The sequence below is a fragment of the Pezoporus wallicus genome, unplaced genomic scaffold (assembly GCF_028554395.1).
Source record: "Pezoporus wallicus isolate ANWC-B61680 ecotype Strahan unplaced genomic scaffold, APGP_CSIRO_Pwel_v1 contig_4722, whole genome shotgun sequence".
In the NCBI taxonomy this organism is placed as follows: Eukaryota; Metazoa; Chordata; class Aves; order Psittaciformes; family Psittacidae; genus Pezoporus; species Pezoporus wallicus.
The window spans coordinates 2,825,502-2,839,029 of NW_026641840.1; the positions used below are offsets into that span (position 1 = coordinate 2,825,502).

The 13,528-nt window shown below is 39.9% G+C and overlaps 2 protein-coding genes across 2 annotated transcripts; both read left to right on the forward strand.

Moving 5' to 3' along the window:
• Positions 1 to 515: 515 nt before the first annotated feature.
• TMBIM4 (transmembrane BAX inhibitor motif containing 4) lies at positions 516 to 6,004 on the forward strand (the record flags this gene model as incomplete). The annotated part of the gene is made up of 6 exons (XM_057425502.1): positions 516 to 661; positions 1,956 to 2,061; positions 3,576 to 3,609; positions 4,579 to 4,696; positions 5,182 to 5,227; positions 5,788 to 6,004. Coding segments are annotated over 6 exons (657 nt in total), but the record flags the coding sequence as incomplete, so codon positions are not given.
• Positions 6,005 to 7,791: 1,787 nt separating this feature from the next.
• LLPH (LLP homolog, long-term synaptic facilitation factor) lies at positions 7,792 to 12,507 on the forward strand. Its single transcript, XM_057425486.1, has 2 exons — positions 7,792 to 7,985; positions 12,033 to 12,507. Exons 1-2 carry the CDS (start codon positions 7,802 to 7,804, stop codon positions 12,194 to 12,196), a joined length of 348 nt encoding a protein of 115 aa, XP_057281469.1. The 5' UTR covers positions 7,792 to 7,801; the 3' UTR covers positions 12,197 to 12,507.
• The last annotated feature ends 1,021 nt before the right edge of the window (positions 12,508 to 13,528 follow it).

Below are 13,528 nucleotides of genomic sequence, written 5' to 3' on the forward strand. Positions count from 1 at the left end.
AGCCTGTTGGCTTAATTCTGGGATTTTTAATTTTTATTCTTCTAAGTCTGTATCTGTACGTACCCGTTCAGTACGATGCAAGTTACATATTATGATAAATTACATTTAACATGGTGAAAGCTCAATCAGATAGATACTACCGTACAGGGTTTTCCAACTTTTATGGCAGTTTTTGTCTTCCAGGGAGCTTGCTAGTTAATCTTTCTTCATTTATGTCCATTAGATACCACTAATGTGATGGAGATTTTACAGTTATCAGTTTCTTAGTGAAATTAGGTATATGTAGTTTTTTAAAGAGTCTGAAATAAGCTCCTTGCAAATGTTTTTTGCATTTGTTTTGTTATTGTTTAAATACTGTTGTCCAGGAATAAATGTAATTTTCCTGGAATTTGCAATTTTTTAAGGAGAAAGAGCTTCTTGCCATTTAGCTCTGCATTTTCACTGGATAGTTTCTAGTGATTCCTTACCAAATAGAAAACTTTTATCTGAATTACTATTGAACTTTGTAAGTGTAAATCAAAAATGATTTCATTTTTATTTTCCTTATTCTAGCTTTTCTACGAAAAGTCTACAGCATCCTTTCCATTCAAGTTCTTCTGACCACAGTAACATCAGCAATTTTTCTGTACTATACTGGAGTGCAGGCATTTGTTCATGAAAGGTAAACACTAAAATGAAATGGAGCTGCTTATCCTGTGTTAAGTGTAGTTTATGTAGTTTGTTGCTCTGGAACACTTTCATATTACTAATCATTTTTATACCCTGTGTTTTGATTCTGTGATAGAAATTTTGTAACCTGATTAGGAAGTAACTTTTCTTCTCTGACATTTTCCCCCTTGGTTTATTGTTAGAATTTATCTTCAATAGAAAAGTTTATTTTAATCAATATTTCATTAATAGTGCTTGGTATAATAATTATGCTATGAAAACCTACATATGAATTGGAGAACATCTCAATTTATTGACATTTCTTGGTTTATGGTCTTAAGTATCTACTTTTACTTTTCATCTGTTTGGAATGCTGTTGTTTAGGTACCTGTTCCAAAAAGCTGAATCATGTCTTTTTTCTCCCCTTCCCCCATCTTCTTTTGTTTTGTTTTGGTTGTTGTTGGTTTTTGATTTCCAGAAAACTGGTCTGCTAAAATTCCCGTGGGCTTACTTCTTTCTGCCTCTCAGATTTTCATGGGAAAAAAACAAGTCTCAAAACCCAAACTGTGGTGGATGGGCAGGGGTAAAGAACAACTTGGTGGAGAGCACTGAGTCCAGTTTCTGGTTTTGCCCAAGTGTACTTTCAGACTTTGCTTTTGCTTTCATTTCAAAGCCCAGATGGAAAAGGAGTATTAAATGCTGTATAAATGTTTCTGTATAATCTGTACTGTATGCAACAGAGGTTGTAAAACTACAGTTCTCTACTGAAATCTGATTATTTCAAATCATCCTGCTCACTTAGAAGTGTTGCAATTTTGTGATTGATCATGGTGCAGTTTTTGTTTGGAGGGCTGCTTGGATGATTTAATTCTAGGGGTACTTACTGTTCAGTACTAATTTCCTTTGGTGCAGTTAGTGCCCACGTTTGTTGCACTCAGGTGCAACTTACTAAAGCCAGTTCCCTGAATGTGGCATTCTCAATAGGTTAAAATATTACATGTTCTTTAATACTGTTTGTTTAGCACAGATGGATTTTCTTCTTCATACGGGTTCATTTCCAGGTGATGAACTCCTGCCCAGTGTTCAGTTCAGTATGAAAAAAATGTCTTGTGCTTGTACTGTATTTAACTGATTATAGTGGTATGTTATCAATCAGTTTTATTGTAAAACTTGCTATTGTAAAACTAGCTATATGCAGCAGTACTTTATCTAGGTGATCACTTAAAAATTACTTTGATATAAACTGGTTTTTAGTCTTCCAGATGCTTCTTTCAAATTTTGATGACTTTTTGTATGGAACTTTACAGGCCTGCCTTGCTTTTGCTATCTGGTTTGGGATCTTTGGCTATAATAGTGGCACTGACCCTCTACAGACACCAGCATCCTGTTAATTTATACCTGCTTTTTGGATTTGTAAGTATTTATATAAATTCAATTTTAATAGTCCCTAGAATATCTTTCATTGTGATGAACTCCTTGAAGCAAACTAGTCGTGGGTAATTGGTTTTTCTTGTATTCCTCAAAAGGTGCCCTATATACTTCCAAAAGCCTGAGTTACTTCTTGGAGATCCTGTTCACAGCTTGTTTCTGGAGAGCCTCTATGTCAGGTTTCTTCCAGTATCTTTTTAGGAAGAGTGTTAGAACTTGGAATCAGATTGAGCAAGCTTCCCCCTGCCTACCCTTTGTGCGTTTAATTATATCTGTCCATCTGCTCTCATTGTTCTGTTAAGTTAGTGATTTTTTTCTATTATATTGCTCAGTAGGAAAGGAGGAGGCATTTCTGTCACCTTATTTATTGGCCAGCCTCCAGCAAAGATCCAAATACAACCAGCCACACGTGTTTATTTCTTTAATTGTTGGCTTTTTGATGCTGAATTCTGGGCATGGTTTGAACACAGACAGGTCACTCAGAGCTGTCCTCAAATTCCAGGCTCCTGCCTGATGTTGCAGATTTCTAGATACGGGCTGAATGTTGATCTTGGATATTTTGGCTTATGTAGCAAATCAGTCTTCTGGAAAGAAGTCACAGTAGCACAATTAGAATTTGATGCTTTAGGAGCTGCCTGAATTACATTTGTGATACAACAGGGTTTGCTGTGTAAGTAAATAAGACTGTTTAAATGGTAACACAGTTGTATGCTTCCTGAGTTTTGAACTCTTGCAGGAGAGTAAAATGTTTAAAAACTTTCAGCAAGTTCAGCTGTGACAAGGAGTGATGTAATAGTTTGGCCAAATGTGATGTGGGAGTTTGTGGTATGACAGTGTAAATATTACATTGTGTAGGAATAGTAGGAGTCAAACCTGTGATAAATCAATCTAAACAGAATATGGGTTAAATATTCTGTTATTTCTGGGCTCTTGGTTCGCAACATAGAGACTTTTCTCACATTTTATTGTAATGAAACTTAATTTGAAATTATCTTTTAGAAAAACTCAGGGCCCATACTAGCCTTCAGCCCAGACATCGATATGTGTGGTTTTAAAGTTAGCTCTTTCAAAACAAGGCCAAGTGGGAAAAGGAAGCTGATGCAGACACTTAGCTGTCTAACAAGACATTGAGTGTATTAATTTTATAGCCCCTTGAATAGTGTGTAAGAAGTGTGATAAGAATGCTGTGTGCTTTGAGTGGAAAATCTAAATAGCATTTTTGTATAGGGGCTGTCTCTCACTCATTTTCAGTTTATGTTGTGTTCTTTGTAGCACAACAACTTCTGGCACAGTTGGACACTATGATTGCCATTTTCTTGTTGAAAACTAAACGTGTTTTCATATACAAAGATTTAGCAAGAGAGCTAAGGTAATGCATGCTGGGATTATGTAGCAGAATGGACTCATTGTGCGTGAAGTCTCCATGTAAGTGTTTTGTGGTCTGTTTTTGTTGGTTTTTTTTTTTCATCCTTGTAATTTTTTGTTTTTACTTTTTGTAGACCCTGCTGGAAGCACTGACAATTGCTATTACAGGTAAATGGTAGCCATCCTGTTGTCTGATTCCATAAAGAAATTGGAAAAGGAATCCAGTATGTTGTACTAACTGGCATCTGAGATTTCCTAGATGTGACTAAAATGATAATATTTTGAATATTTGTTTGAAAAATTTAATGACAGTGATATGAGTTTAGCAAAAAACAGGGAATCAAGGGAGGAAGCTGGATTCTGATCCAGAACCGAAACTACAAACCTGAAGTCAGAAACGAGCTGTCATCTGTTCTTTCTGTAGAGCCAGTCATCTGTTCTTTCCTGTAAAGCAGCTCTGAGCAGAGCTGATCGGCAAGTGAAATATCCTTATTTTCTCCCTCAGTTTCCTCCAGAGTTTGGAGAGTTCTGTACTTTGTTGTCAGGGTTGAGATGGAGCAGTGTGCAGACAAGTCATCACCTTCCACTACAGCTTCTGGCTTAAGATGAAACCTCCTTGTTGTGGCTTGTGATCTCCTGAGGAAAAAAAAATAATTGTTTGGGGAAAGGAAAGAGGGAAGAATTAAGGAGGAAGGAGGGAAGAAAAAGGTTCCATTTATTTTCTTATCTTTCCTGTCTAAGAAAAACTCTATGAGCCTTTGCATAGGACTGATTTTTTTTTCCCTTGTTTCAGTATCATGAAAAATTCAGATAGCTTTTCCCTTAAGATCTCTCACATCTCTGCTTAAAATACGTTTTTTTCTTTTTTTAATTGCGATTAGGGAAGTTCTGTTATTTCCATTTAAGAATCTATAGCTATAAGGTGACAAACTTAGCTAGTGCAAGGTCTGTGAGTTCTATGATCATGATTTTGAAGTGCAAAGACAAATTCAGGCATAATTTACTTTTTTTTTTGTTCACAGTTAAGATTTCTTTTTCCTGTCTGTGAAAGTTTAAATTTCTGTTTCCTCAAAAGATAACTTCACAAATATGTAGTGTAGTGTTCTTTAAATGACACTTTACTTTTTCTGTTTATAGTGAGTTTCTATGATGTCTCCATCGTCTTGCAAGCCTTTATTCTTACTACTGCTGTATTTCTTGGACTGACTGCATATACCTTGCAGTCAAAGAGAGACTTCAGCAGATTTGGAGCAGGGTATGTTGTCATATTGATGATTTTTTTTTTCTTGTTTTGTTCAGATGATTTTTCCTTTTTCAAAGCGAGCTTTGCAGATATAATAAGAAATGCAGGTCAATAGAACCTGCTTCAAGGGGGGTGAGGGTGTTAACTCAGTAAATTATTAATTTTATGTGGTTCTGCTTTCTTGGTAAGAAATTATTTTCTGTGATTATGAATCTTAAAACTGTACTATTAGACTAGAAAACTAGTTTATCTGGGATTTTCACTGAGTGAGAAGGCAGCTGCTCCACATAGTTTTTAAAAAGCAGTTAGAACATAGCTTTTGACAGCTTTATAAAACTGAGTGTTACTGCTCACACCAACGAAAACCTAGCATCTAAGAACTGTAGGCAGTTACTTACCAAATATAATGTGAAGAGGTCTTAGAAGAAGGGAAAAGATTGTAAGTAAAATTTAAAAGGAAATGTATTGTTGCTCACAGTTGGATGTGTTTTTTTCAGCCTCTTCACTTGTTTGTGGATTTTAATCTTGTCGGGTTTCTTGAGGGTAAGATACTTTTTCAAGGTTAAAAAATATTCTTTAACATAAAACTCTTATTCTACTGCAACAAAAAGGTTTTAGACAGTGCAATATAACTTAATGAATGAAAATCCCTAACCAGAGCCATTATAGATCATGCTGGTGATCTTTTAACCATTTGTTTCTAGTTCAGATTTTTGTTGGATGCTGTTCTTAATGTAAAAGTATTTGCATCAATTGACAGAATTTATCAGTTGAGACCCACTACTTGATTGAGACAGTGGAAAGGAGATTGGGGGTTTAATTGTGTTTTGTTCTTCTGATTTTTCTGCTCTTAATACTCTGGAGACCAGAGCTTCCTCTCTTTTGAGTGGAGACATTTTTACTCAGTTAAAGAGATTGTGGAACTGAGGACTGTATGAAATAAGAACACTGAAATGTCATCACAATATCATATTTATGTGTCCATAACAGTAAAAAGAAAGTGTGCATCCTTGTTTTAAGTGTGACATATCAATATGCAGGGATTTTAATATTAAAAAGAAAATGACATTTACAATTTTTTTCCGTGTTTCATTTGCCTCCAGCTGTTTTTCTATAGTGAGACAATAGAGTTGGTGTTTGCTGCTGCTGGAGCTCTTCTATTCTGTGGATTTATTATTTATGACACTCATTTGCTGATGCACAAATTATCCCCTGAAGAGTACATACTGGCTGCAATCAACCTCTACTTGGACATCATCAACCTGTTCCTGCACCTACTACGCTTACTGGAGGCTTTTAATAAAAAATAGTCAAAGGCGATGTGGTTTGACTGTAGCATTATGAAAAGTGAGGCGTTTGGATGGTCTGCAGACTGTGTCGTTCTAGAGCCTTCTAGAGTCTGAGTCTTTATTACTTTTTCATTCCATGAATATTTCTCTCTCCTTAGGAAAAGAAGAAAAGGCTTTTTAATGTAGCTACGGTTCTTTTTTAGATTATATATTTTATGTAGTTACCATGTTGTCGTCGTTTCAGTCACTTTTTGAATCACTTCCTTTGCACTTGACAGAATTCATGATTAAAAATTTGCCAGCTTCTGTTTGCTCTAGAAGAAGGCCTTGTCTGCTGTTCTGTAGCTGCTAGAAATGTTTCCTATGGTATTACAAGCATGTGTACCATGTAAGGGTAGCCTGAGCTTACCATCTTGCAATGCTTTACTAAGCTAATTTTTTCTTTGTTTGTTTCTAGTTTTTGTTTGGTAAAACGGAATGCTCTCTGTAAAAAAGATACTCTGTTCTTGTTCCGGGCTGTCAGGTTGTTCTGGAAGCTCAGAGGTTAAAGGGAATGCTCTTCATTGAAGTGTTATTTATTACCTAATTTTAGTGTTCTGGAAAATCATTTGGAGATGGATTCTGGCATTTATCATTTTATGTAGATGAAGGTTAATTGCCTGTCAATAAAAATCAGAATAACTTCAGTCTGTTCTTGCAGTTGAGGCTGGAGAACTTCAGAGTGCTGAAAAGGACAGAGCACAATGGCCCTGTACCTGACAGGCATTTTGTGCTGGCAGGGAAATGGTGCTGTGACGTGGCTGCTTTCCAACCTGTTGAGCTTCTGGAATGGCAGGCAGGGTACAAACAGTTTTGAAAGGCTTTGTTGCTTCACAGTATTGAAGTCCAGGTGTTGTTCCTGCTTGCCTGTCCTGTCAGGTTAACAAAAAGACAATGCAGGGCTTGGTAAGCATCACATGTCCTGCCACAAGAAGTCACTATGGATGCTTTCCATGCTGGAACTTGACTATTGAATTATGGAATCAGAGAATCAACCAGGTTGGAAAAGACCTTTTAAGATCATCAGGTCCAACCATTACCTCAGGACTGCCAAGTCCACCACTAAACCATGTCACTAAGGGCCACAGCTACATGTTTTCTGAGCACTTCCAGGGATGGTGATACCACCGCTGCCCTGGGCAGCCTGTTCCAATAGTTGAGCACACCTTCGGTGAAGAGATTTTGCCTCATACCCAGCCTAACCCCCCCCCCCCCGGCACAGCTTGAGGCCGTTTCCTCTTGTTCTGTCACTTGTCAGGTGAGAGAGGAGACATACCTCCACCTCCCTACAGCCTCCTTTCACGTAGTTGTAGGGAGCCATAAGGTCCCCACGGAGCCTCCTCCAAAGATAAACCCGAGCTCCCTCAGCCGTTCCTCACGTTCTCCAGACTGCGTTGCCCTTTTCTGGACCCCCTGAAGCACAAGTGCAGATTGCTTTGGGCAAGCATGAGGCTTTCTCTCCTCTGCTGGGGTTTCATTACGACACGTGTGGCAGCAGCTACGAATAAAACTGCACTCACGAAGGGGTACGTGTGTGTATTTAACACACACCGGGGGCAGAACGGCGGCGGCGGCGGCTGCGCGCTTGCTCGGAGCATTACGGTAGGGCCTGCAGCGCCGCGCTGGGTGGGCGGGGCTTATCCGGTCAGCCCGCGCATGCGCGGGCAGAGAGAACAGCGTACCGGGGCCGCGGTCGGGGGCTGTGTGCCCGTGGCGCATGCGCCGCTGTTAACGGCTCCTCTGCCGCGCGCTTCTCCCTCACCGCGTCCGTGTGGCCTGCGCTCCCGACATGGCAAAGAGCCTGAGGAGCAAGTGGAGGAGGAAGATGCGGGCCGAGAAGAGGAAGAAGAACGCGCCCAAGGAGCTGGAGAGGCTGAAAAAGATCTTGGGAGCCAACGCTGATGTCGTCATGGAGGAGGTCAAGGAGGTGGCGACTGTGCTGCCGCCGCAGAAGGTCCTCGAGCCGCCGCGCGGTGAGTTGGGCTCTCGCGGGCCGCTGCCTCAGCCGCGTGGAGGGCCCTGCTGCCGACCGGAACGGGCCGCGGCGGGAGCTGAGCGGGCCCAGGCCCTCCCCGCCTCCTCTCCCACCCCGTTTCTAGCGTGGTTTTCGGTGAACCACGGGGTTTTTTGGTGTTGCAGTCATCCACGCGTCGGGGCGTCCTGCGCTATTGCTTATCGGTGTTCCTGTGACTTTCACTGTCGTGATCGTGCATACAGTTAGGACAGGTTGGGATTACTGAGTTGGAAGACCAAATCGTTATCTTTTACGGCCATAAGATGCTATTTAAATCATTGAATCTGGTCACTTTGCAATACTGGCTTCTCTGTGCATCCAGTCGCTTGTGGAAGAAGCTTATTAGCGTGATTTAAAGTATGTAGTATCTTATCAGCAGTCCTTTCTTTGTGGAGACGGTTTAGAAGCTGTTCTAATCACAGCATTGTATTTGCTGCTAAAGTGGAGATAGGGTATTAATTCCCTCCTAGTTTAAGGAGGACACTAAACATACAAGGAACTGGATATAAGATTGGATATAAGGAAGAAGTTCTTTACTGTAAGGGTGGTGAGGCACTGGAATGGGTTGTCCAAGGAAGTTGTGACTGCTCCATCCCTGGCAGTGTTCAAGGCCAGGTCGGATGAAGCCTCGGGTAGCATGGTTTAGTGTGAGATGTCCCTGCCCATGGCAGGGGGGCTGGAACTAGATGCTCTTAAGATCCTTTCCAACCCTAACTATTCTATGATTCTATAAAAGTCTGGCCTAAATGTAATGTAATTTTGTGGATATTTTATCATTAATAGGGTGATTTCCCTCCTCCCCCTTTTTTAAACATACTGTTTCAAGGTAAGTGTAGCAAGGACCTTGGTTTTATGTGCTGAATAATGCTGCACTGCACATGGTGCAGGAACGGGTATTGTTAGCTGTCTAGGGATGATGCCACCTTCCTCTATGGTCTGTGGGTAGGATGTAATTTGTAAAGGAAGTAATCCAGGAAGTGGAAATAAAGGTTTTAAGTGGGTATGTACTGGACAGGAGTCAGAAGGACACATTCTCTTTCCAAAACTGCAGTCCAGACTAAATCATAGTACATTTTGCTTCTCCAGTTTTTGCCACTTAAGCTGTTAGGATATTGCACATACGAGCTTTTTATGTGGCATGCAGAAGACTCTTGGGAGATCACAGTGGGGATATAGAATAATGCTAGTAGTCACTGTCAGTCACGCAGCCAGTTCTGTCAGTGCTTCTGGAATTAGGAAAAACAGGTGGTGTGAGGTTGAATAGCAGACCCTCTGAACTGTATTGAAAATGGAAATAGAATGCTATATAAAAGTACTTGCCCAGTTAAGGGTGGCTTGGAGTATAATTTGTAGTTTTATCCATGGTTCTGATTTGTGTGCCAGATGTAAAAGTTGTTCTTTATGGGATTATTAGAATTGCCTTTCCAGAATGTTTTGAAACACTGTCAGCCTTCTGATGTTGGAGCTGTAGGAAACAGTGTTGTCTTAAACCTAGTTTCTGAAGCAAATGCCTGGCTGGCTGTCATTCCTGCACCTCCTTCCAACTCTGCTGGCAACTTTTCTACAAGTGGCCAGTTTCGCTTGCCCTTTGTAGAGAGATAGCAGCCTCAGACATACCTAAGAATACATATATTTCACAAAGCATCTACAAGTTTTGTGAAAATTATAGTGTCTTCTTTGAGAGGACTTTTCAGCACTAGCTGTCTGTGCAGGGGAGTTCACATAGTTGTAAGGACTGAAGTAGATGATAGCTTCATTCAGAATATGCACTTTCCATAGACAGGTAAATAATTTTCCAGCCCAAGAAAATATATAGGTGTACATTAGGGACATTTTCTTGTCTTGTGAAATAATTTCAGTTTTTGTTGTTAGGAAAAAAAAACTAAGATCTGGATAGCCTTTGGTCAGAAATGGTTTTTAAAACTTTTTGGGCAGGCAAAGATTTTTTTCATTATAATGATATCTATTGAGTGTGCTTGGATAACCTACAACTTTTGGGTTTTTTCTTGGTCATTTTCTTTTTGTCTTTAAACCTTTTGATAGGTTTTCTTTGTGTCCTTGCACCACTTCTGTTCAGTAGGTTTCTTCCTATTGCCAATTCCTGTAGCATCCTTGAGATTGCAAAGTATGATGAAAACGTTGTGCTGCATGAGCAACAGGTACTTTTTGTCCAGAAGTATTTCTTCATTTAGTCTGTGTTGTAGCTGACACTTACTGTGGGTGTGCTTTTTTGCAGTCAGAATTTGTGTTAACAGGTGAACCTCAGTCATGTGACAGGACAAGAATCAGAGAAGAAGATTACTTACGTAGAGCTAGTTTTCTTGGGGTGGTAGGATTTCTTGTGTTTTGTTGTTGGACGCCATCTCTCCCATGACATTTGGAAAAGATTGCTGTTAAGAAAGTCTCATGTGTTTCTCTGACATCTCAGGAGGTTTCTGGAGCTGGGACTTTTGGTGCTGCCTGTCCCATGCTGGATCAGCTTTTGGTTGTGCCAGTAAGCCCGTGTGCTGATTCTTTGCTGACTGCAAGTATTTGTATCTCAACTTCAGGGTTCCCTAAGCACAGACTTGTGCTGCACATCCAGGTAGACTGTTGGCATGCTTCAACTAGTGAAGCAGCACATGGACTTTTTGTTTCCCAACTTCAGACAGGCGGAAGATAAAGTCTTCTTTTTCCTGTTCATAAAACTCGTGATAAAGCTTTTAGAGTTGTACATGGAATGAGACATGGCATTCATGTGGTGTTACCTAACTGGGGGCACCCTTCTTGAGCATGACCATGTCACCAGCTGTCTTCTTGGTCCTAGAGATTAATTATAGCATGGTTTGTGTTGGAAGGGACCTTAAAGATCACCTAGATCCGGTCTCCCTATTATGGGAAGGGACACATTCCACCTGACCAGGTTGCTCAAAGCCCCATCCAGCCTGGCCTTGAGCACTTCCAGGGTTGGGGACAGCCGCAGCTTCTCTAGACAACCCTGTTCTAGTGTCTCGCCACCCTCAAAGTGAAGAATTTCTTCTAGTATCTAATCTAACTACCCTCTTTCAGTTTAAAGGCACCCTTTCTTGTCTTATCACTAGATGCCCATGTGAAAAGTCCCTCTTCAGATTTCTTGTGGGCCCCTTTTAGGAGCTCGAATGCTGCTTTAAGGTGTCCCTGGAGCCTTCTCCAGGCTGAATAACCCCAGCTCTCTCAGCTTGTCTTCATAGGAGAGGTGCTCCAGCCTTCTGATGATCTTTGTGTCCTCTGGACTCACTTGAGCAGGTCCATGGTCGTCTTAGATTGGGGGGCCCAGAGCTGCACACAGTGCTCCAAGTGAGGTCTCACAAGAGCAGAGTAGAGGGCCAGGATCACCTCCTTCAACCTGCTGGTCATGCTCCTTTTGATGCAGCCCAGGATACGGTTGGCTTTCTGGGCTGTGAACACACACTGCTGGGGCATATTGAGTTAATCCTTTATTTCTGTCTCTAAATATATTAGACTTGACCTTGTGTTGACTTCTTGAGGCAAACACAGCATCACTGTCTCCCTTGTGCTTTATACCATCATTGTATTTTAGCTTTTCCTTTTATTTTATCGTTACCTGTCTCTTTGTCTTCCACTCAAATTAATTTTACATTACATCATAAAAAGTATTTAATTGTGCATATGTTTCAGTAAGCCTGTAGCTTCCGGTTTGGTTGTAGCTTTTGATGGAGACCACACACAATGTTTTTATACATGGTACTGGAGCAGATGGCAGTGAAAGTATAAGGTGCTTTTCCCAGACATGGGTCTTGAGGGAAAATTCTGCATATTTACTATCAGCTCTTGAAGTTCCTGGGTTGCAGTTGTATTGGTTTGGAAACTGCTTTCAGAGTATAAAGCTTTCAGCTTTTTCCATACAGATACTCTTGTGTGGAGGTATGTTTTCATCGTTTTGGGTAATCTGGTAACAAGATAGCTTCTGTGAAGCTGATTCATGTATTTTACTCATTTTACTCAAATAACTTTTTTTTTTTTTCAGGTGACTGCAAAATGGACGTAGATAATAAACGGAACAAAAAAACTCTTCTAGACCAGCATGGACAGTACCCAATATGGATGAATTCCAGGCAGAGAAAGAAGCTTAAGGCACAGCGTGTTAAGGGGAAAAAAAAATCAAAATTGGCCAAAGGCCTAGTCTGGTAAAATCGCAGTTTTGTAAGATCATGAATATTTTACTTGCAAAATAATTATCCCAAATAATACATTATATTTTTGTGCTTGGCCACCAAATATAATACATTGTGTTGCATGAATTTTTTAAGAGAGTGTTGGGCCAGAAAGTGATGACAGCAGTATCAACTTGGTGTCTAACAAACTTAAATCAAGCTGAGTGCCTTTGAATAGACTGTCTGTTGTGATCTGTTTTGTTGAGGGGGAAGGGTCTTCATCTTTTATATTGTAATCTTGAAAATGCTAAAGGAAATCCTAAAAATAATAAAGTTGTAAATGTTTTTTATACTGTGGTCTTTGTCAGTGTAACTTATCCTTTAGTAAATTTAACCAAAGGATTGTGTAAAGTCACCATAACCTTTAAATTCTTCTGTAAAATCACTTTTGTTGTGCAGTTGTGTTGCCTTTAACATCTGGTGTTTAATGAAAATGGGCTTTTGACATGCAATTTGGACGAGATTATACACTGAAACCAACTCCAAGGCTTTGTAAAACTTCTGTTAGCTGACACTTTGTCTTTTTACTGACTTCAGCTCGCAAAGAGAAGGTTGTTGGAACAAAGAAGTATTTTGCTGTCTGCAACTGAAATATTGTAGGAACTAAATAACTGAAAGTAAAAATCATTATTATTAATATGAGGGAATGCAAATGCACAGATTGGAAATAAAATAGTTTTTATTTAAGATCTTTTCCAAGTTTTAGTAAAGTTTTCGTTCTTCCTAAAATGGTACTTGTCTGTCGTGTTTTACAAGGTGGGCATAGGATAAAATGTTGCATGGTGGCGTAACAGATGCCATTTATATGTGATCAGCTGCAGTTGGTTGCATATTACTCGGCAATAACATGTGATGACAGATGCACGAACTAGTTGCCCTGAAAGCTTGTGTTTTTAAAATGTCTCTCATTTCAAGGATGGAAACAATTACACTACCAGTCCTGCAGGATGTTGCCTGTTGAAGTACCATTCATCAATGCAGAGCATAACCTGTGTCCAGCTTCATCCAAGGTGGAATCCGTGCTTTGTAATGGACCACAAATTGTGATATGTGCCTGTTGTGGTAACTTGGGCACATGAAATAGGATATATTGCTTTAAAAGTAATCACACTAGCTTATACTATGCTAAAATCCACCAAGAACAACTCATCCTGATAGAAAATCTAGTTTTTTGGGGAAAAATACAGTGGGGTTTTAAGTATTCTTTTTGTTAGGAGAAAAGTATTCTGTTCCTCAGGTAAAGAACTACAGTTTGTTGGAGGAAATACCAGTGCATCTTCTTTTTTCTCGCACATGTTGACAGTTAATG

Excerpts from the sequence above, each read along its gene's own strand:
- LLPH (XM_057425486.1), top strand. The coding sequence starts at position 7,802 with ATGGCAAAGAGCCTGAGGAGCAAGTGGAGGAGGAAGATGCGGGCCGAG. Across the intron at positions 7,986-12,032 it reads GGTCCTCGAGCCGCCGCGCG|GTGACTGCAAAATGGACGTA; the intron begins GTGAGTTGGGCT and ends TTTTTTTTTCAG.